This window comes from Biomphalaria glabrata, chromosome 2, assembly GCF_947242115.1.
Source record: "Biomphalaria glabrata chromosome 2, xgBioGlab47.1, whole genome shotgun sequence".
Lineage (NCBI taxonomy): Eukaryota > Metazoa > Mollusca > Gastropoda > Planorbidae > Biomphalaria > Biomphalaria glabrata.
The window spans coordinates 18,774,501-18,799,394 of NC_074712.1; the positions used below are offsets into that span (position 1 = coordinate 18,774,501).

General features: G+C 36.7%; 2 protein-coding genes across 3 annotated transcripts in view; both read right to left on the reverse strand.

Moving 5' to 3' along the window:
• Positions 1 to 5,893, reverse strand: part of LOC106068589 (uncharacterized) — a 27,587-nt gene extending 21,694 nt beyond the window's left edge. Inside the window, exon 1 of the mRNA XM_056021112.1 lies at positions 5,890 to 5,893. Coding sequence (XP_055877087.1) covers positions 5,890 to 5,893 — 4 coding nt within the window. The remainder of the gene's footprint in view (positions 1 to 5,889) is intronic.
• LOC106063107 (uncharacterized) overlaps positions 1 to 24,894 on the reverse strand; it is a 323,308-nt gene that overhangs the window by 268,557 nt on the left and 29,857 nt on the right. The gene's annotated exons all lie outside the window — the stretch shown is intronic.

The window sequence follows — 24,894 nt, forward strand, 5'->3', positions numbered from 1 at the left end:
CAAAATTAAGTCTATTCATCTCAAATTTGTATCAAATATATGTAGGCCTACAAGCAAATGTTTTAATTTGAAAAAAATGGATTTAAGCCTATTAGCTATTTTTATTTGATTGCTTTATTCACACTATTTTTATATTGACACATTTGCTTTACTTATTACATTATTATTTCGTTTAATTGTTTACAAAACACTCTCAGTGACTATATCGAAAGTAATGCGCAAATAAAGACCGCGGGTCGCGGGTAACATATGTCTAGTTTATAATAAATGTATTAATAATTTGAACGAAATTTTAATTATTGAGGCAATAACTTATCTTCTGAAAGCTTAGGGGTGCAGATTTATTTATTATGTAAACAATAGTATCACATTAAGAAATGAATCGGATACGAACAGCATAGAAAACCATTAGTAATGGCATTACCCAGTAACAAAAGGCCTACTATTCATGATCATTACATTGGCCTAGGTCTAGTAATTTTAAGATTAAACGTGTACATTCATACGAGTTCTAGTCTAGATCTAGTAGATTCTATATCTACACTTAGATCTAGATCTAGACTTAGATCTAGATCTAGACTTAGATCTAATTCTAGACTTGACATCTATTTTTAGATCTAGTTCTAGACCTATATTTAGATCTTCTTGAATCTTGATTTAGATCTAAAACTAGGTATAGATCTTGCTAGATCTATGTCTAGTTTGTATGACAAATGACAAAGATATATATATTTTTTTTTTGCGAGGGGAATGTCTGGTCCTAGTAGACCTACTCCAAGGCTTTCAAGTCATTTCTAGCTAGCTCACTACCTAACTAAAATAGGCCAAGAATTATTTTGTTCGTGTTGCAAATTTATCTAATTTTGTAAGAAGAATAATTTTTTTAGTCTCTTTATTACATTTGATTAATTTTGAATGTATGTATAAGATTATTTTTTTTTTAAACATAAGTGTACGCTAAATGAATATATGGAGATGCTGTGGCTGAGTGATAAAGCGCTTGGAACCAGAAGTTTTGTGTTTGAATCCTGGTGAAGACTCTAGGTAGACCACTTCGGGGACCGATGTGTTTCCCCACAAACTGACTTTGTAACCTTGTTCGTTTTTTGTTTTTTGTTGTCTGCCCTGACGAAATGTTTATGTTGACTGTGTTATGACGTGATCAATTCACTGGCTGGTTGCGCAACTCCAAAGACAAGTGGACATTTTGTTTTCAAGATTGCTGTCATTTTGTGACTCGAAGTCAATTGACTGAAGGAAGAACAACACTAAAGTCACATTTAGATCAAGAGAGTTGCAGTATTAAGATGTCCTTTTAGATCACTCTTCTCTCCATGTCTCTCTTCTCTCCCTGTCTCTCTTCTCCCCATGTCTCTCTTCTCTGTCTCTCTTTTCTCCATGTCTCTCTTCTCTCCCTGTCTCTCTTCTCCCCATGTCTCTCTTCTCTCTCTGTCTCTCTTCTCTCTCTGTCTCTCTTCTCTCCCTGTCTCTCTTCTTTCCCTGTTTCTCTTCTCTCTCTGTCTCTCTTCTTTCCCTGTTTCTCTTCTCTCTCTGTCTCTCTTCTCTCCCTCTCTCTCTTCTCTCTCTGTCTCTCTCTTTCTCTCTTCTCTCCTTGTCTCTATTCTCCTCCTGTCTTTTTTTTCTCCCTGTCTCTCTTCTCTCTCTCTGTCTCTCTTTTCTTTTTGTCTGTTTTATCTTTCTCTGTATCGCTTTTCTATCTTCCGTCTTGTCTCACCTCTTTCTGTCTCTCTTGCAGTCTTTTTTTTTAAATTATTTTCTGTCTCTCTGTCTTTCTCTCTCTCTGCATCTTTTTTTCTCTCTCTCTCTCTGTCTCCCCCCATTTTACCCGTATCTCTCTTTATCTTCTTCTCTCTTGTTTAAGTAAAATCACTAAATTTAGAAAGCCTTCAGGACAGAAGACTCAAAAGTAAAGTAGCAATAAAACATAAAACACTAAACCATAATCTTCAAATACAAAACCAACAAAAAAAAACAACCTAATAAAATACTCAGAAAAACACATATACTAAGACACATTTGTAAAAATGCTCCTTCTTCCTCGGTGTTATTAGAGCATGGAATGGGTTGCCTGAGTCAGCCAGGAAAACCAATGACTTGGCCGAATTTAAGTCCGTGATTAACATGTATGACTGACCTATGAACACGCGTAGGACGTAATAACCTTCTTTCTTTTGAAGTAACGTCTGTATTTCATAAGTTTACACTGTCTCTCTGTCCCTCCTCTCTCTCTGTAGTCATCCAAGTCTCTCTGTGTTTCTCTATATCTCAGTCTTTCTTTTTCTATTTCTGTCTTTTATGTCTCTCTACATTTTGGTATTCTTTTTATCTCATTAAAAAATAAATTATTATTATAACAAAGAACACTTTCCCTGCTAGATCCCACGTGGTTTCATAGCTAATAGCACAGTTAGGTTTCTGCTCTTGTTGTTGAAAGTGCCTATTCGTCGGAATGTGCTGATATGTTGATTGTTGATATAAGATATATAGCCGTAATACAACAGATATAACCTTATCACAACAGATGTAGCATTATCACAACAGATATAACCTTATCGCAATAGATATAACCTAATCACAACAGATATAATCTAATCAAAACAAATTTGAAATTATCACTTCAAATATATTAACACAAGAGAAATATCCTTATCACAAGAGAAATAAACTTATCACAAGAGATGTAACCTTATAACAAGAGAAATAACCATATCATAAGTGATGTAACCCTGTCACTAGAGATGTAACCTTATCACAACAGATATAACCTTATCAGAAAAGTGGGAAAAAAAATGAAATGTTGTCTTTCTGCAAATAAAAAAGACACACACAAATATTTTTTCGAGGCCCAAAAATAAAACAAAGAAAAAAAGCGGAGCTATCATTTATTTGAAGGCCGCCGGAAGTAGCTGGCAATTGTTATTGTCAACATTCGCTGGTGTGTCTGTCCAGACCAGAGTGTCTGTTGGAGTATACCCGTCCAATCAGGCTGCTTACACAGCCATTGCATTTTATTTTAAACAGTAGCGATTGACCCTGCATCAAATATGCATTCACTGTTGGGAGCTAGCATAAAGAAACCTCACCAACTAATTACTGTGTGTAGCTATATGTGGCGTTACTCTATACACATAGGCTACATTCACCTACATATAGCACATTAATAAAACATATAATTCTAGTGTATGTACACTTCATTAGACGCGACAGTAGTTTTCTCTGACCTAGAATGCAGAAACTATTTACATCAGAGAAATGAGCGATTGAAAAAAAAAATCATAGCCAAGGGGAGAGCACTGGTGTAGACTAGGATAATTACTTCAAAGAAGAATACATGCATTCAGACGAAACATGTTTATTCTAGTTAGAGTGGCGTAGCAAGGTACTCGCGGGTCAGAGTTCAAGAATATCATGGTACGCCAGTTATAGAGTATGTGATTTAGAAGAAAAGGAGTATTTATTGTTAAATATAGAGAGTTTAAGAATATCATGGTACAACGCCTGTTATGGAATTGTGTGTGTGTTTCCAATGTGATAATGAAGAAAGGGAGTATTTATTGTTAGTTATAGAGAGAGAGCATTCATTTAATGTTAGTCTTGTAGAATGATGCAAGATAAGCGGGCACTGTCGTAAGCTGGATTAAGTACGTGAGACGACTCCAGGATGCCAGAGTGTATAGACGTGTTTTTAATTGGAGCTAGATTCGTTTAAATATCAGTTTATTTAACTTCATCTCAAGTTCAATTTGTGTCTGTTGTACTAAAAGTTTTAATTCGTTTTGTTCATAAAGAAGTGACTCAAATTATTTAAATTTATGTTAAATATAGTTTACCTGCAACGGTTTAGTTCTCTACTAGAAGTTTGGTGCTACAGGTCAACGACTGTCAACAACATGCTTCAATTTCCCTAGAGACTGATTTAGATACAAATAAATCTAGTCGTCTATATCCATCAGTACATTTTTCAAAAAGTATTTTTGATGTAGCAATTTGCTAGCGACTCCTTTGAGAAGTAATAGTGTCATTTCACTCAATTCAGCTTCAACTTGATATCTGTAGTTATAGAATTGTCGGGACACTCAATGTTTATACAAATTTCTTAAAAGTAACTCTCAGATGTTTCATATTAACAAACACATTTTTTTTATTATCTATTTTCTCTTATATTTCTTCAAGTATATGTGAGAAACGTTTAGCACTGACAAAATATAAACTCTGGATCAAAAGTCATCCAATATTTTGTTGTTGTTTTTATTGCTAAATGTTGATAACAACAAGAGAAGACAACCAGCTTTGGTCTATAGAAGTTCTCATGTAATTGGCTTGCAATCTTAACTTTGAAAGCGACCTCTGTAAAACAAAGGGAAGCAACAAATAGCGTGCATGCATTGATCTTCTTTGAAATCCTTCATTCTAAACGTAGGTGTCTATACTACTTTATACTAAAGAAAAGCCAGTTCAAATGTGTATAGAAAACACTTGTGTGAATCTACACAGAATGAACAAGCTTCTTCTGCAGCCTCTAATGTCATTCTATACATGTTCTTCTTTTTAAATTACATAATTTTAATACTGTCATCACGGCCTTTAGACCCTAAATCCTAGATAGGCATCCTGTAGGACACAATGTTGATTGTTTGCAATGCCAATAATAATAAATAATAATAATGTATTGTAGAAGGAGACTATAACTCCATTAAGATCACTTCGTTTCATGTCCAACCACTGACTTTATTCCTGAGTCAGTCACTTATATACCATTATCTTAATATTGACTGTTCCTAGAGTAACATCCACTCAGTCATTTTTAAACACATTTAATAAGCTTACTCATTCAATATGACAACACACATAGTCCCCCCCCCCCAATAACCTAAGTCTTCAGTCAAACGCCCATACTTGATTATCACTTTATTTCGTCATTAATAACACCCCCCCCCGAGCATTTTTCCCCCATCCGCCACTATCTACTTGAGAGAGACTCTAATTCAACTTTCGGGTTCTCATCAAGTTAACAACTTCCCCCGACAGAAAGCCGTGTCCCGGGCCAAAGTAGATCATTTTCTATGACTTGTGAGTAGCAAGATAACGCATTGTGTCTGGGTTACTGACTACAATGAGTTCGCAGACACCATCAAGCGATGTCTTCACCCTGAGGCTTAAGGTAGTATGATTATCTTTGTGTGTGTGTACGGTACAGGAACAACTGGTTCCAAATCATAAACGTTACAGAGAAATGATGAATGTAGCATTTACTAAGAGATAAAGCGGAAAGGAATTGGTGCGCTGTAGAAATAGAGATAATAGAAAATAATAATACAATGAAAAATTTCTTTTTATTGCTCTGGGGGCAAAGATACGAAACCAATGTAAACATTGATGTTGTGTAAAAATACGAAACAAATTTAGACGCTGACATTGTGTAAAGATACGAAACCAATGTAGACGCTGACGCTGTATAACATACGAAACCAATTGAGACGCTGACGTTGTGTGGTTATCATGTTATAATTCTAGATTTAGATCTAATGAGAGACAAACACTCCGATGATCCTGTGAATTTAATGCAAAGAACACAGACTCAATGCAGAGCATTGAATCTACTTTATATTCGAAAGTTACACATCAGTGATTGATCAAAATATCTCATTAACTATCATACGGATTTGCATGAATTGTCATAACACAGGTCAACTTTATCTCCTAGGCGCTCACTAAGAACCGGTTATGACAGATTCGCAACCTGATCACCGCAATTGGTAAAAAACTGCAATCTTTCTATCAAACATGAACTTACAAACAAAAAAGAACAGTACCTAATGAATGTTAGATTCAAATATGAAAAATGAATATTTTTAGCCCACCCATTACCCATCCCTACTCCGAGCAAAAAAAAAACATGGTTAAGGTAATGTATCAATCTACTACACTTGATAACATTCTAAGGATAGGCCTTTAGATCTAGACCTAGAAGAAGATGAGAAAAATGTTCTTGAACATTACTTCATTAACTCTTAATTCCTATAACACCAACAGACGGAAATACCCGAAGACTTAAAGTCCGTTCAAGAGAACTGTTTTCTAACTATCCAGCCAAATTTAAATGTATTTACTGTTTATACTTTGAAAAATTATAACGGTTGAACTAGAGTTTTTACAGTGTGGCCAACGAACTAGTAATTCTTTTCCCAACGATATAATTTAGTAGTCTAATTTATAGGAAAATCGTTCGAGCCACTTTAGAGAACTGTGACCAGGTTCCACTCAGAAGGATTTAGTTTTCACGAAGGTACAAGTTAAATAGAGGTATTGTAAAAAGGGAAAACATACAGCATTTGGAGCGTGGAATCTAAAATGGAATTATATTCTTTTCTCGTCATCTTCAGCTAAATGCTTTTATTTCAGCAAAATGCTTTTATTTCAGCTAAATGCTTTTATTTTAGCAAAATGCTTTTATTTCAGCTAAATGCTTTTATTTCAGCAAAATGCTTTTATTTCAGCTAAATGCTTTTATTTCAGCTAAATGCTTTTATTTCAGCAAAATGCTTTTATTTCAGCTAAATGCTTTTATTTCAGCTAAATGCTTTTATTTCAGCTAAATGCTTTTATTTCAGCTAAATGCTTTTATTTCAGCTAAATGCTTTTATTTTTTTTTTGGAAGGTCATTGTGGTTTCCGTTTCCCTGTTCCAGTCAGACCCAACATACAAGCAGTCAGACCCAACATACAAGCAGTCAGACCCAACATACAAGCAGTCAGACCCAACATACAAGCAGTCAGACCCAACATACAAGCAGTCAGACCAAACATACAAGCAGTCAGACCAAACATACAAGCAGTCAGACCAAACATACAAGCAGTCAGACCCAACATACAAGCAGTCAGACCCATCATACAAGCAGTCAGACCCAACATACAAGCAGTCAGACCCAACATACAAGCAGTCAGACCCAACATACAAGCAGTCAGACCCAACATACAAGCAGTCCGACCCAACATACAAGCAGTCCGACCCAACATACAAGCAGTCAGACCCATCATACAAGCAGTCCGACCCAACATACAAGCAGTCAGACCAAACATACAAGCAGTCAGACCAAACATACAAGCAGTCCGACCCAATATACAAGCAGTCAGACCCAACATACAAGCAGCCAGACCCAACATACAAGCAGTCAGACCCAACATACAAGCAGTCAGACCCAACATACAAGCAGTCAGACCCAACATACAAGCAGTCAGACCCAACATACAAGCAGTCAGACCCAACATACAAGCAGATTTAAACTTAACGAAGTCATTTAAATTAATTTCTTTCTGGTCTTATTGATGTCTGAGATGAGTACTGTCCAGTAGAAAGTGGCAAATGTGTGAGTGAAAAGAAATGGGGATTATGGCGCTTAGGGATTGGGAATAAAACTGAAAAAAAAAACACAACTGCAACAGCGGACACTTACACAATATCCTGTTCGATTAACCGGACAAGAGCGCCACGCTTCATTTCTAAGGTGATTGGGGGGGGGGGGGACGGAACATGAAGACGATTCTGAAAATAGGAAAGCGAGATGAGAAATAAGGCACCCAGGGGTCAAAAAGCCTCGGACGCTACTGACCGCCCCCCCCCCTCTCCCCTTTGTCACAAGGAGGGCGTACTCTCTAAGACAATGATGGAAGGCTCGCAAGGGTAATGAATGTTCGGATACATTCTTTCTTTCACTAACACAGCTAGATTTATTCCCCTTGACTAGCTCACTTCCTGAAGGCTTACGATGAGAATTGAAACAGTTGAACCGAACGCGAGAGGGACAACTAAAAAGAAAGTATTAATAGAATTGTCTCCCTTGCCCGGGACAACAGGAAGCAGCATTTCTCAAACTGCTTGGCGAGTTGCCCCGGGAAAGTTTAAGGGGGTGGGGCACGATGAGCTTACTATGGAATAGCGCATGTGATCTTTTGTCTTTTCAAGTACTAATAGATCTCTTGAGATTATATTCTACCGATTAGTGCATATTTAATATTTAAGTGATAATTAAGTATTACCAATGTTTGAAAACTAGTATTATAATTATTTTCTTAGAAGGGTCTATCATAATGTTGTGGCGATAGACTTCGGAAATAAGAATGAACTTTTTTTTTTAAATAAGACATTTGTATACGTCTTGACAATACAACTGGGGAGTCAATAAGGTGGTAAAATGTCTGGTTCTGTCTTTTGCGTTGACAAAACAGACCTGCTACATAACCTATTGCTGAACACCAGAATGGTCAGATGACGATCAGACTGCAAGGGGCGTTTCTCACGCTGAAGACTGCATATGACGTCTGTCACACTTCGGACTGTATTGGACACTGCAGAGTGCATCGGACATCTCTCACACTGAAGACTTCATCGGACATCTCTCACACTGAAGACTTCATCGGACATCTCTCACACTGAAGACTTCATCAGACATATCTCACACTGAAGGCTTCATCGGACGTCTCTCACACTGAAGACTTCATCGGACGTCTCTCACACTGAAGACTTCATCGGACGTCTCTCACACTGAAGACTTCATCGGACGTCTCTCACACTGAAGACTTCATCGGACGTCTCTCACACTGAAGACTTCATCGGACGTCTCTCACACTGAAGACTTCATCGGACGTCTCTCACACTGAAGACTTCATCGGACGTCTCTCACACTGAAGACTTCATCGGACGTCTCTCACACTGAAGACTTCATCGGACGTCTCTCACACTGAAGACTTCATCGGACGTCTCTCACACTGAAGACTTCATCGGACGTCTCTCACACTGAAGACTTCATCGGACGTCTCTCACACTGAAGACTTCATCGGACGTCTCTCACACTGAAGACTTCATCGGACGTCTCTCACACTGAAGACTTCATCGGGCATCTCTCACACTGAAGACTTCATCGGACGTCTCTCACACTGAAGACTTCATCGGACATCTCTCACACTGAAGACTTCATTGGACGTCTCTCACACTGAAGACTTCATCGGATGTCTCTCACACTTCGGAATCAGTATGTCCCTGTCCTTCTTAATTTCACTTTATTTGCCTTCGTTCATCTTATCAGAAAGAATAGTCCAGTGAGGACGCCAGGACAACGAATTTCTGATGTTTTACGTGACTGTACAGTCCAGCGGGTATTTGCGCTTCAAACAGATCTATGTGCTTGCAAACGTAAATATTTTGGTCTTGGGAATGTTACATATTACAAGTAAAATTTTGAAATGCAGTATAAAGTTTATGACTTTTGTGACAAAGCTCTCAATGGCGAGGATGATGCAACGTTCCTAGCTACATGTTAGTTTTAAGATGGTGGTTTAAAGTAGTGACTATCGATCAAGTACTCATGCAGTTGGTTTTCTTAGTGCTTATATGTCTGTGCTCAGCAAATGTCTCATGGCCTATTTTTAATTGCGGCCAGGCCCAGCTCTGGCTACATTATATAGACTATAGACGGTCTATGGCTACATTATATAGACTATAGACGGTCTATGGCTACATTGTATAGACTATAGACGGTCTATGGCTACATTGTATAGACTATAGACGGTCTATGGCTACATTGTATAGACTATAGACGGTCTATGGTGAAATAACATTACGTTAATAGCTTTTTCGCACTTTTAATCACTGCAAAATTTACACTTCTAAGCCCTTTTGTAGCTAGCTCATTTTCAATTCAGTTGACAATATTACAATTTAGTACAGAATCCTTAATGGTGACCACTTAATATTGAAACCCTTATGTTAAAGTCTATAAACTCTAATATAGTCAATGAATGAACATTGATTCCTTTATTCCCAAGCAGTGAATGCCTCATACAGTTTTTCATCTTTTTTCTTCTCAGCATCCACTCCCGCCCCTAGCAAGAAACATTTATTCTCTCATCACAACAATAAACATTTCTTTGTAAAAAGTTCGCGCTAGAGTGAGTGTCACATTATCTGTTCATTATCTGCTTCCTCAATCAGCTGATCGGAGTCAATGTGTGTGCGTGCGTGTGTGAGTGTGCGTGTGATGTAGCCAGTTGGATAAGAGTTCATCTCTTTGTCTGGTGTTATATTTTCATGTTCCTAGTTGAACATAGGAACACTATGCAGAACAAACATCATCATCATCATCATCAAATTCTATTGGAGTGAGGGCTTGAGCGGTTCAAATCCTTCTTGCAAAAAACCCTAAACAGAAACCCTGCTGTTTTGCGTAGTGCATACATGTCACCATACAGGTCGAGAATTTTATGTTTCCCAGACCTGTCAAGACGGAGATCAGCAAGTTTGGGGCAGTCAAACAGAATATGAGGCACGGTTTCCTCTTCTTCCCCGCAGCGAGGGCACCGTGAATCAAAATTTAGCCGTAGTCGTGAGAAATATGAGCCTAAGAGCTTGCTTTGGCCTGGAAAAGCCTCCACCACGGGGAAGTGCGGTCAGGGCGCCTCATGCGCTCCCAGCCTCCGCGGACTTTTTTGTTCCAGCTCTTAAGGAGGAATCACCTTAAAACCAATATGTCTTAGAATAGTACCATAGCCATGAAGGTTTACAAATAATTTGAATAACACATAGAATGAGTAATAAAAAAGTCAATTGTCAATTGTGGTATTTGGTATGACGCCACCACTACGTATTACTATAAATAGTAATAAACATTTGGGAATAGATTTATCAAAAAATATACAGGATTTTGTAACTTTAAAAATATGTTCAAGCATATATTGTTAACATAACCTAGTACAATTATTATATTCTGAAGTGTATAACCCTTTGAAATAATTTTTAAATTTATGAATAGGTCTGCTGTAAGCAAAAGCTTCAAAATAACATTTTAAATATTTAAATTTTTAAATAATTTGAATCAATGTCTGGAAATTTGTAAAAAGGAATAAACTGGAGGAAAATTAAATATAAAGGAAAAAATAATTTTCTTTTCAATGAATACTAGCTTAATAGACCCCCTACAGATGTGAATCATCAGTCATTGCTTACTCTAGTGTAGAGAAATGGATAAATAATTATTTGAAAAATGTAAAAAATATAAGAAAATTGAGAATTAAAGGAGTGTAGCCTCCCCTTAAACCACTTTTCCATTTCCATTTTTGTTGATTGTTGCAAAAGAGCAAGATGCAGAGCATTAGAGGAGTGTGCACAAGTAGAGAAAGAACAACAAATATTCGGCTCTACAGAAAATAAAGGTCCAATAAATATAAGAATAAATATCTAAGCAAGCAGACAAGGACTATCCAGTAAGTTGGCCAGACAAGAAATATCTAAAAACAAAACTAAATATTCAACACTAATGTACAACGAGTAAATGTTTAGTAGAACAGAGTATAAAGATCCAGCAAGAGAAACTAGCTAACAGGGTGCCAAAACAAAAGTCTCCATTCAAAGTGGAGGATGAACATTTCAGTTAATTTAATTTTTTTTTAAAAGGGGAGGGGGGATGTTAAACAAATGAAAAGTGCTACATAATTTTTTATATGGACATTAAATATGAACATCAAAATGATGTCAGCAAGAATCAAAACAATATGAAAGCATTTCGGCTTGGATTACTACGAGAAGAGATAATACATTTATACTTTAAGCGGTGACAATATTATGTTTATTTTAACAATAGTTTTAAAAAATTAAATCAAGCCTTATTGTACCAGGCCGCTATCTAAAGTAAAGCGAGATTTGTATATCAAAAAGAAATAGGTCACTGATGTAAAAAAAAAATAATTTAATGCTATGTAATAATGCAACAATATTGTAACAACAATTTGTTTATATGGACCTTGTGCAAAACAAGTTGTCGTTAGAGCTATACTATTTCAATATTAGTGTCACACGATTAGATGCATCGTTTGTTGCTAACAACCAGATCAGTGTTAGGGTTAGGGTTAGTGTGGTGCGCGTACCCCAGGGGTACGAGAAGACTTTGGAGGGGGTACGCGTTGCATCTCATTGACTATGTTCTGTTGATAAATTAAGGTGTGTTGGGGGGGGGGCAAGGAGGTACTCAACATTACACAAATTATAAAATGGGTACACATGGATGAAAAGTTTGAATAACACTGCTCTAGATATCCAAAAATAGCGCACGGTTTTTTCGTTTTTGTTTTTAGATTCTTAGTCTTTGTGTTCTTCTTCTATCAACAGGGTAAAATAAATTTAAAAAATACCCTCAACTTAACTATCCATTATATAAAGTAGAAAGTAAGGCGTATGTATGTATGTATGTATGTATGTATGTATGTATGTATGTATGTATGTATGTATGTATGTATGTATATATGTATGTATGTATGTATGTATATATGTATTTATGCTACGAGTAGAAATCAAAACCGTTTGACCAATCTTGATAAAACTTGGCATAAATGTTCCTTGAGTACTAACTTAGACCGTAGTGTATGCATTGTAGCTCTAAAACAAACTTAAGACCCTCAAAAAAAAAAGTTGACCAACTATAAAAGCATTATAACTTCATCGATCTAGGCCATGATCGAAAGGATCTAGATCTAATTTTAAGAACTACACTTTGCGCAAATAGTTTTTTATTTTGACACATGAAAATACATAATATAATACATAGGCTCTAGCAACGTGATATAGGCTCTAGCAACGTGATATAGGCTCTAGCAACGTGATATAGGCTCTAGCAACGTGATATAGGCTCTAGCAACGTGATATAGGCTCTAGCAACGTGATATGGGCTCTAGCCACAGATCTATTGTATTAGCAACAATTATACAAAGTAATAATATTATACAAAAAAAGCGAATCTAAAATTTGAATAAAGAAAAAAATTATAAATAATATAGATACATTAAGTTTATTTTATGTAGATCTAGACCTAGAATGTAAGTGATACAAACGGTTCATGCCATAGTCTTCAATGTCTAGATTAGTCTAGAACTTTGAAATCGCTTTGGCCTACATCTAGTTCATAACTGAGAGATCAACAAAATCCAAACTAATGACTTGTGAGGCCCCAGTTACTAGACTATAGTAGCAGACTTAGTCACTATAGATAAAAATTTATTTATAATGTTGTAACATGATAATTAGAGTCGTAGGCGTAGATTTAAATTCGATTCCTTTGTGGAATGTATGTTAAGTAGAGACAAAGACGAGTAATATATTGCTTTTTGTTTTAATATAGAGTAGAGTCACTAGTGCAGAGCAGGCATGTTTGCGGAACAGCTGGTCGAAATTAGTTAAAATCTACTTTATTTTGAAATTTTCTGCTAAACTACTGCACATGGTCATTTCTCTACATTTTCATTATAAGCAGAAAATTAATTTTGACTGCAGGTTAAAGTTGACAGGTGTGGAATCGTCCATTATTTTTCACGTACCACGAGAACCGCATAGGTCAGGGCTTAATGCTTTTTAAAAATGATAATGACACATCACCTGCATGATACACATATTTTTCGGTTTATAAATCGATGTGGGAAAACTTCATTCCATAGCTATCTACCAGGAATTCAATTTTTAAAAAATTTGGAGATTTTTACCCAATTTTTTTACTTTTTAAAGATAGTCACAATTGTGGAACAGTATAGATATCATTTATTTGACCTGCGCATTTAGCTTGATATTTACATAGTGATTTAGATTATCGGAATTTAAATATGAGTTTGTATTAGTATACATAATTTAAACATTTACAGAATTTAATATTACATATAATATATAATTTATGATTACCAGACGTCCAGTAAGAAGAGGACAAATCATAATATATAATATTAATATAAGAAAAAAGAATTAGAGAATAGTGGAAAATAAAACCTTGTAAGGAAAATCAGGGTAGTGTGACGTCAATTAAATTAAAGAGGTAAAGAATCAAAATGTGACGATGTGTTATCTTAAGCTTTAATAAAATAAAATTAATGTAAAGGATAAGGAGTTCAAGTATTCTATAAGACTAATAAATATATGCTTTATATAGGCTTTGTTCCGACATTGTTACCGTGTTCAGCAAAAGTGACTTCTTAAAAATCCTGTTCCGTAATTGTGACTACCCATATCTCAGTCGAATTGAATGTAAAATTTAAATATCTGTTGAAAAACTAAACCATGCGTCTATTTTTATCGGAAAATGGATGGGCAATGCCTAGGTACTTTTAGTTTTTCATAGGTCTAACCATTACGGAGCAAAAAATTGGAAACTAAAAGTAGCTGCAAAATGTTCCGCAATAGTGACTCTATTCTACTCTATTTTGTACTTTCATTTGAAAATTAAAAAATTATCTTTGCGAAGATTAGATCTTCAAATTAGATCTAACCATGACAATTCAAAAGATCGCAAGATGTGCTAATGTATGTGTATTTATATTGACACTGTATTCAATGATTTAATATTTAGAGCGCAAATGTACACTCTACATGTACAAGTAAAATACAGATTTTGTAGATGTGACCTAGATCTAGGTGTCATTACAACTCGAGACGCCAGTGTTTTGATTCAACTGAATCTGTAAAACAAGCAAAATTTAAAAAAAAAATACAATTTAAAAAAACAAAGCTTATAAATGTGTATCAATTAGTTTTGATCAGTCATGTCATTAAATTTGCAATTGATCTAGACTTACAATAATAAATCTGTGCGATTAGAAATATTTTTAGCGGCTCCCGAAAGGGGAAAAGACGCTATTAGTTTTGTGTGGAATGTCTGTTCGTCCGCCCGTCTGTTCGTCCGTCCCGTTTAGATCTCGTAAACTATAAAAGATAGTAAAAATCCGACATCATAATATATTAGATAATTCAAAGTTCTGATGCAAAGGCTACTTTTTTCTTTTCTGAACGCGAAAAATCAAATTTTTTAAATCACTTTTGAAAGCATTTTTTTTTCATAAAAAATAAACCACTTTTACAACTATTCACTATTAGTAGTAACAAACACGAGAGGCTCTTGAGTAGGAGAGAGGACTATATACTATGTTCTTAACACATTTATGCAAATGGTTTTAGATTTTTTTAGTCAAAATAATTTTTCTTTACATTTGTATTGCTAAGTTAAGTAAGTTCTGACATACTAACTATTACATTTTCACTCGCAGATTTGTTCCCAGGAAGATATTGTTTAATTTGCCATCAACTCCTCTCTTTCTTTTTACTTATAATAATAAAAAGGCCCACAAGTTAATGCTCCTCTATACACTCCTCTGACATCTGATTCTAGTATCTATAATGTTGAAATGAACGGGCCTATGAATTTGTGTATCACTCCCCCCACCCCTCAACTTTCCGCTTACAAAATAGTCTTCATTACTCTTTTAGCTGCTATTCTGCTTTTCAGTTCGATTATTTGATAGACTCTATGATACGTTTGGGTTTTGGTAATTTTTATCTTATTATATCAAGCAAATTGAAATGCTCGCATAATATTAGGCCGTACCCCAACCTCCTTATTTTGTTGTTGTTGTTGCACTTTCACTGAAACAGCTACATTTCAACACTCCACCTTTTGGCCAGTGTATTGTTACGTTCATTACATTATCAAAGACATTCAATAAGTAACACACACATTCATAGCGCTAAGCTTGTAGTTCTTCGACATAGAAATTAATAAAACACTATCTTTTCTTCTAAAGCATGGTCAAGGGCTAGGGTTAGGGTTAGGGCTAGGGTTAGGGTTAGGGTTAAAGTTAGGGTTAGGGCTAGGGCCAGGAATAGTGTTAGGGTTAAGGTTAGGGTTAGGGCTAGGGTTAGTGTTTGTCAGGGAGAGGTATGGCGAGAATGAATGTTAGTTTGATATTTTGGTATGATTGTTATATCCCCTTGTTATGAATGCGAAGTGTTGCACGTGTTGTGAACTGAGTGATTCATTGAATGTGCGAGAGAATGTGTTAAGTCAGTAAGGTCTTGCTCCCGGTCCAGGAAGGTTGGACGTTTACTTCCTGGACTGGTGTTTTGTGTATTACTATTTTATAAGAGTGATATAATTGTGTGCTTTATTAAGTATTAAAGTATTATCGATATTCGTGAATATAAGGAGTTAGAGTTGATGTATATTAAGTGTTCGTATTTGAGCAAGTATTGAATTATAATTGAGTAACCAAGAAAGTACCAATCAAGTATTATTTAATATTCAAGAAACCCCTAGTGAGCCAAGTTAAGTAACACAACAAGACAAGAGAAGAGCAGAGCAGAGCAGCATAGCAACAGTATATATATATATATAAATAAGAACCTCTGACAGTGTTAGGTCTAGGGTTAGGTCTAGGGTTAGGGTTAGGATTCAGATTCAAAGACAATAAGATGTTTAGACAATGACTTGATGACTCTGGCATAGGGTTAGGGTTAGGGTTAGGATGATAATCTAAAACCATTAGTGTTTGGGTTAGGGTTAAGGTTAGGGCTAAGGCTACGGCTAGGGCTAGGGCGCTACGAACTGAATGAACCCCTACGCGCCACGATAGCAACATCCTCAGGTTCAAAGACAATAAGATGATTAGACAATGACTAGATGACTCTAGCAGTACTAGACTATTTGATGATAATCTAAAACCCTTTTGTCTATTTTAAGTAAAAGTAGAAAGCGTTCACGTAACAGAGACGCACCAACACACACACGCCTGTGAGCATGATAAACCAGTCTGGAGAGAGAGCTGTGTTTATTTCTTGCTTTAGATCAATCAATAGCAACACGCGCACGCACGCACACCCATACATACACATACTTTTACTTTTTAAAAGCAAAGCCATCTCAAGTGAAATAATAAAAGAAAAAAATGAAACCAGTGCTAACAAAAAAATTGTTTTATTTTCGATTACGCTTGAGAATGTTAGGGACGGGCGGTGATGAATATTTAAACTCCGCTGACCACTAAAAGCGAATGTGTTGGTCTTGATGTGCTCTGACGTCAACAAACATGTGTGTGTGTGTGTTGTATGTTTGTGTATGTGTTTAAGTGTATATGTGTATGTTGGCTGGGCGAACAAGATGCTGACAGATTTTTTAAAGTGACTTTTTTTGTTGTGTACACAGCGTTGATATCTTGACCTCTGATCGTGTAATTACAGTGGCATTGCTGGGAATCATGGAATCAGAGGCGGATCACTCAGCAGATGTAGAGCTCTATTTGGGGAGGAGACGGAAGTAAACAAGAGTGGTTTAGACACCACGCCAGGTGAAACTACTCTTTCGGACAGGTGATGGTGGATACCTACCGCCTCTAAAACCTGTAGCTTCAGGCAGTTGTAGTTCGATAGCCTAGTAATGTGGTTTAGCTTGGAATAAGGTAGTCTGATTTGAAACCTCATGTTATTTGCGGTGTAAAGGCCTCAAGAGTCAATGCGTTAATAAGTTTCAACTTAAGGCCTATATAGGAAGACTGGAAATGATGAACGAACAAGCCAAGAAAACTGACAGATTTTAAAAAACCTCTTGATATTTGCACTTACAATATTGAATGGATCAAAGTCAAACGTAGGCTCTATGTTCAAATGTTTGCTCTAATGCAAATCCCATGATGGCAAGCACCGTCTCTTCTTCTAATTCTGGCAAGCACCGTCTCTTCTTCTAATTCTAGCAAGCACCGTCTCTTCTTCTAATTCTAGCAAGCACCATCTCTTCTTCTAATTCTAGCTAGCACCATCTCTTCTTCCAATTCTAGCAAGCACCATCTCTTCTTCTTATTCTAGCAAGCACCATCTCTTTTTCTAATTCTAGCAAGCACCTTCTCTTCTTCTAATTCTAGCAAGCATCATCTTTTCTTCTAATTCTAGCAAGCATCATCTTTTCTTCTAATTCTAGCAAGCACCATCTCTTCTTCTAATTCTAGCTAGCACCATCTCTTCTTCTAATTCTAGCTAGCACCATCTCTTCTTCTAATACTAGCTAGCACCATCTCTTCTTCTAATTCTAGCTAGCACCATCTCTTCTTCTAATTCTAGCAAGCACCATCTCATCTTCTAATTCTAGCAAGCACCGTCTCTTCTTCTAATTCTGGCAAGCACCGTCTCTTCTTCTAATTCTGGCAAGCACGGTCTCTTCTTCTAATTCTGGCAAGCACGGTCTCTTCTTTTAACAACTGAAGCATAAAACAAATACTTTAAAAAATACCATACTTCCTTCATACAGCTTATAATAAGGTTTGTCTTCGAGTCCGAAGATTAATGACAAATGTAGCTTTTAATTTAGATAATGCTGGAATAAATAAGAAAATAAGTTTCTATAGATATTGTTAGGTTGGAAAAGAGCTTTTGCGTCACCACAACATGGCACCTGTAAGAGCAAGCACACATCCTCATTCTCTTTGATCTACTCTATCCTCATTCTCTTTGATCTACTCTATCCTCATTCTCTTTGATCTACTCTATCCTCATTCTCTTTGATCCACTCTATCCTCATTCTCTTTGATCTACTCTATCCTCATTCTCTTTGATCTACTCTATCCTCATTCTCTTTGATCCACTCTATCCTCTTTCTCTTTGATCCACTCTATCCTCATTCTCTTTGATCTACTCTATCCTCATTCTCTTTGATCCACTCTATCCTCATTCTCTTTGATCTACTCTATCCTCATTCTCTTTGATCTACTCTATCCTCATTCTCTTTGATCCACTCTATCATCTACGTCGATTTTTTTTTCTTGTTTAATTAGTCCAACACCAAATATAAATTTCTACCACCATGAACTAGTCTCTAGTATTTTAAATTATTGAGCTTACCATATTTTTAACTCAAAGCAAACTATTGAAAACACTTGTTAATATTTTTGCATACACATAGTTTACGCTAGAAAAGAGATTTATTGAGTCATCAAAACTTAATGCTTATTAGCAGACGGTGTGTACAATTATTCTTTAATTTACCGCGCTGTTAAAACTGGCTCAAAGGTTTCTGAGGAAAAGAGAACAACGCTGGCAGAAGAATGATGCCAGAGAAGAAAAGCATGGCCAATGACACTAGCTCCAGCTGAAATAACTTGCCCAGTGTGCAGCCAAACATTCAGGCTCACAATGGTCTCACCTTCCACATGATGAGGCATAAAACCCCAGTGCAACACCCTCAGCCCCCTGGATGACATAGTGGTCATCATCGAACCACGATGGACGAACTATAATTTGTTAAACTCTTAAATCAATAATGCCTTACATTTGAAAATTCTCAAACGCGGTAGTACTTTCAAGAATGCGATAGTCCTTTCAAAACCCATGTTGGATCTAGATCTAGGCCTAATTTCCTAGCCAAATTAAAATTTCTTTTTTTTTTTAGTACGAAATATCTTAACCGTCAGACTCGAGTTTTCCCAGTGTGGCTAACGAGCTAATAATTATTTTCTTGGCGATATACATTAATTGTTAAATTTGTAGGAAGATTTTAGAGCCATTTTGGAGATCCGTGTCCAGATTTAACCCTCCCAGAGGGTTCCACCCTATATGAAGGAGAGCCTTCAATAGAAATATCGAAAAAAATGAAAGTGTTTTCGTCTTCCTGGAAGTTGTCTGATCTGTATGTCTGACATTATGCCTTCATGGCTAATAGTGATGACTCTTTGTCTTTTTAATCGATATAACAGAGGTGCCTCCAGTAAGCGCTATAAAGATCAACTCAGGCGCCATTTTACCCTCACTGGCACAGCTGAAAGTAGCTAGAAGCAGATGACCTCTAAATGAGACAGTTGGAAAGCTCTCTCAAAGGCTGTATGACAAACATTAGAGACTCAAAGAAAAGACATTATTGAAGACAGGCACAGAAGACGGAGAGAGAACTTAAATAGATCGCCAACGGACAACGGCTTTGTCTGCACGAGATGCGGGAAAATGTGCAGGTCGCAACTTGGTCTGCATAGTCATGTGAATCACTGAACGCTTCCTTAATCTTTGGAATCGAAGACGTTGTCATTATTATTTAATAGTAAAACTATTCTGTTTATTTAAACGATGCACCGATCAAAGACGCCTCAAAGGTTTCTAGAATAAAAACAAACACAACAAAATGAGCTGTCACAAATGAAATAGAAAACAAAATCAATTAGACTTACTGACACTTAAGTTTAGAAAACTTTAAAATACGGTGTTCTGCTGTTTCAGAAGTCAAATATTGCGATGGAATTAAAATGGTGACCAGACAGAATAGCGCGAACAAGATCTTACTTCAAAACTGGATGCCGCAGTTAGAGCAGTCGGCATGGACATCAGTGCAAAAAAAAGCAAATTACAAGTTCGTGGTGCAGATAGTACGAGATGTTGCATACAGTTGAATGGCCAAACATTAAAAGAAACTGACTCATTTAAATACCTAGGGTCAAACATAACAAGAGACGCAGGGCCAATAAAAGAGATAAAAAAAAAACTTTTAACTTGGCATCCGCTGCCATGTCCAAACTCTGGAAAATCTGGCAGAGTAACATCAACTTCTCAGTAAAATTAAAACTGTATTCTTCGCTAGTGATACACATACGCCCAAATGGTGTGAAAGTTGGAGATTGAACGTTGAGGTTGAAAGAAGAATTCAAGCCTCTGAGAGTAAATGCTACAGAAAAATGTTGGATATCAGATAGCAGGAAACAAAATGATTTTGTACGTTTACAAGTCAACATCATGGCTAGCAAAATGGAAGTATTCCTTAGTAGTGGGAAGAGACGGAACATGAGCTGGTTTGGTGATATTGTAAGACATAACTCTCTGTCAAAAGTCAACCTTCAAGGTACAGTGGAGGGAGCATGAAGAAAGGGTTGCCCAAAGAAAAGTTGGTTGGATAACATAAAAGAATGGACCGGCCTCTCTCTTCATATCCTGAACTGCTGCTGACAGGGTAAAGTGGAGAAATTTCGTTTCGCGAACTGTCACAGCACCCCTATGACAAAAGTCGTTACAGATAATGATGATTTAGCCGGGGATTTAATTAAAAAACAACAGCACATCGCTTAGAGTAATATAAGGCTTCAGAAAAGTGACAAGACGCCTCCTCACAGTATCTGAAGAAATCTTTGTTCTTGTATATACCATGTTTTATGTTTAATTAAATAAACAGTAAGAATATCATTTTGAGCTTTATTTTGAGAACCCCTGCATCGCATCCAAGAAGTAAAAGATTGCTAGCTCATTGCGACATTTCCATCAATACGATAGAAGCTAAATAAGAACGCTTATCAAGAATTAAAAAGCCTGCTCTTTCATTAGTGATGCATAGTCTATAAATGTATGTAAAGCATTTAATTGAGAACTTAACTGACAAAATGCAGATTAGTCATGTTCAACTCTTGATAAGGTCATTTATAAGGTCCAGTTCAATAAATTAGATATCATTGCTTTGAGTACAAGACTCCTGGCCAGAACTTATGAGAAGACGTCAGCCACAGTGCAAACCACTCCCTTCACATTCTCATGGGGATAAGGAGACAGGGAAGACAAAGTGTAGCTTGCAACGTTTTTCCTTGTTCCTAGATATGTTGCCTAATTAGACCTGTGAGATTCAGCGCTGTTATAGAATTAAAGTTAAAGAGACATCTTAGGACCAGAACCTAGACATTTGTTCTGGACATCAACTGCGACTACTGCTTGACCATCACGTCCCGTTGTTGTAGATCGGAGTGCTTCAGTCAGGATGTGACACAAACGTTAAAATCAAGCATTTTATTAGCGGCCCCATTAAAAGGGAATAGCTTCAATTAGTTCCGTGTTGTCCGTCTGTCCTTTCATCGTCCCTTTTTTTAGGGAAATGTTTTATTTGTTAAGGATTTGAATGATAGATTGGCCTTTTACCAAACAAAGCAATTAGATCGATTAGGTAATTAATCAATAATACCTGTTAGGTTCACTTTAAATTCACATTCATCTTAATCTATCCCTTAGTCTGTTGGACCGTTGGGGCACCACTCAAGATCTCCATTTCTCTCTGTCGTTTGCCTTTGATAGAATTTCATTCACTGACAGGTCTGTCCATTCTTTCAAATTGTCTTCCCATCGCTTTCTCTGTCTTCCTTTTCACCTTTTTCCTGGTACTGTTCCCTGAAGGAAGGTCTTTGCCAGCCCTGAGGACCTTGTGATGTGACTATAGAGTTTGAGGTTACGTTTTTTGACAGCGGTTAGCAGGTCATCATGTGGTCCAATTGCTGTATTAATCTTGTTTCTAATCTCTTCATTCGTGATGCGTTCTTTGTAAGTGACACCTTGGATTGAACTATAACTTCATAGCATTTAAGTTCATTGAATACATATGAATGTTAACAAAGTAATAAAACTAACATTAATAAATCTCGGTATCCTGTGGTACCAAGTCCTTGGTCGAACACTACAACAGTATCGGCAACCATTTCAACATGAGCACGTCTCTTCTTTTTGTATCGACGGAGATAGGGTTGTAGTGGTTGATAGGGTTGTAGTTCATTGTTTCTGACGGAGATAGGGTTGTAGTGGTTGATAGGGTTGTAGTTCATTGTTTCTGACGGAGATAGGGTTGTAGTGGTTGATAGGGTTGTAGTTCATTGTTTCTGACGGAGATAGGGTTGTAGTGGTTGATAGGGTTGTAGTTCATTGTTTCTGACGGAGATAGGGTTGTAGTGGTTGATAGTTTATAGTTCATTGTTTCTGACGGAGATAGGGTTGTAGTGGTTGATAGTTTATAGTTTATTGTTTCTGACGGAGATAGGGTAGTAGTGGTTGATAGTTTATAGTTCATTGTTTCTGACGGAGATAGAGTTGTAGTGGTTGATAGTTTATAGTTCATTGTTTCTGACGGAGATAGGGTTGTAGTGGTTGATAGTTTATAGTTTATTGTTTCTGACGGAGATAGGGTAGTAGTGGTTGATAGTTTATAGTTCATTGTTTCTGACGGAGATAGGGTTGTAGTGGTTGATAGTTTATAGTTTATTGTTTCTGACGGAGATAGGGTTGTAGTGGTTGATAGTTTATAGTTCATTGTTTCTGACGGAGATAGGGTTGTAGTGGTTGATAGTTTATAGTTTATTGTTTCTGACGGAGATAGGGTTGTAGTGGTTGATAGTTTATAGTTCATTGTTTCTGACGGAGATAGGGTTGTAGTGGTTGATAGTTTATAGTTTATTGTTTCTGACGGAGATAGGGTTGTAGTGGTTGATAGTTTATAGTTCATTGTTTCTGACGGAGATAGGGTTGTAGTGGTTGATAGTTTATAGTTCATTGTTTCTGACGGAGATAGGGTTGTGTAGTGGTTGATACTTTATAGTTCATTGTTTCTGACGGAGATAGGGTTGTAGTGGTTGATAGTTTATAGTTTATTGTTTCTGACGGAGATAGGGTTGTAGTGGTTGATAGTTTATAGTTCATTGTTTCTGACGGAGATAGGGTTGTAGTGGTTGATAGTTTATAGTTCATTGTTTCTGACGGAGATAGGGTTGTAGTGGTTGATAGGGTTGTAGTGGTTGATAGTTTATAGTTCATTGTTTCTGACGGAGATAGGGTTGTAGTGGTTGATAGTTTATAGTTCATTGTTTCTGACGGAGATAGGGTTGTAGTGGTTGATAGGGTTGTAGTGGTTGATAGTTTATAGTTCATTGTTTCTGACGGAGATAGGGTTGTAGTGGTTGATAGTTTATAGTTCATTGTTTCTGACGGAGATAGGGTTGTAGTGGTTGATAGTTTATAGTTCATTGTTTCTGACGGAGATAGGGTTGTAGTGGTTGATAGTTTATAGTTAATTGTTTCTGACGGAGATAGGGTTGTAGTGGTTGATAGGGTTGTAGTAGTTGATAGGGTAGTAGTGGTTGATAGGGTTGTAGTTCATTGTTTCTGACGGAGATAGGGTTGTAGTGGTTGATAGTTTATAGTTCATTGTTTCTGACGGAGATAGGGTTGTAGTGGTTTATAGGGTTGTAGTTCATTGTTTCTGACGGAGATAGGGTTGTAGTGGTTGATAGTTTATAGTTCATTGTTTCTGACGGAGATAGGGTTGTGTAGTGGTTGATAGTTAATAGTTCATTGTTTCTGACGGAGATAGGGTTGTGTAGTGGTTGATAGTTTATAGTTCATTGTTTCTAACGGAGATAGAGTTGTAGTGGTTGATAGTTTATAGTTCATTGTTTCTGACGGAGATAGGGTTGTAGTGGTTGATAGTTTATAGTTAATTGTTTCTGACGGAGATAGGGTTGTAGTGGTTGATAGGGTTGTAGTAGTTGATAGGGTAGTAGTGGTTGATAGGGTTGTAGTTCATTGTTTCTGACGGAGATAGGGTTGTAGTGGTTGATAGTTTATAGTTCATTGTTTCTGACGGAGATAGGGTTGTGTAGTGGTTGATAGTTTATAGTTCATTGTTTCTGACGGAGATAGGGTTGTAGTGGTTGATAGTTTATAGTTCATTGTTTCTGACGGAGATAGGGTTGTAGTGGTTTATAGGGTTGTAGTTCATTGTTTCTGACGGAGATAGGGTTGTAGTGGTTGATAGTTTATAGTTCATTGTTTCTGACGGAGATAGGGTTGTAGTGGTTGATAGTTTATAGTTCATTGTTTCTGACGGAGATAGGGTTGTAGTGGTTGATAGTTTATAGTTCATTGTTTCTGACGGAGATAGGGTTGTAGTGGTTGATAGTTTATAGTTCATTGTTTCTGACGGAGATAGGGTTGTAGTGGTTGATAGTTTATAGTTCATTGTTTCTGACGGAGATAGGGTTGTAGTGGTTGATAGTTTATAGTTAATTGTTTCTGACGGAGATAGGGTTGTAGTGGTTGATAGGGTTGTAGTAGTTGATAGGGTAGTAGTGGTTGATAGGGTTGTAGTTCATTGTTTCTGACGGAGATAGGGTTGTAGTGGTTGATAGTTTATAGTTCATTGTTTCTGACGGAGATAGGGTTGTAGTGGTTTATAGGGTTGTAGTTCATTGTTTCTGACGGAGATAGGGTTGTAGTGGTTGATAGTTTATAGTTCATTGTTTCTGACGG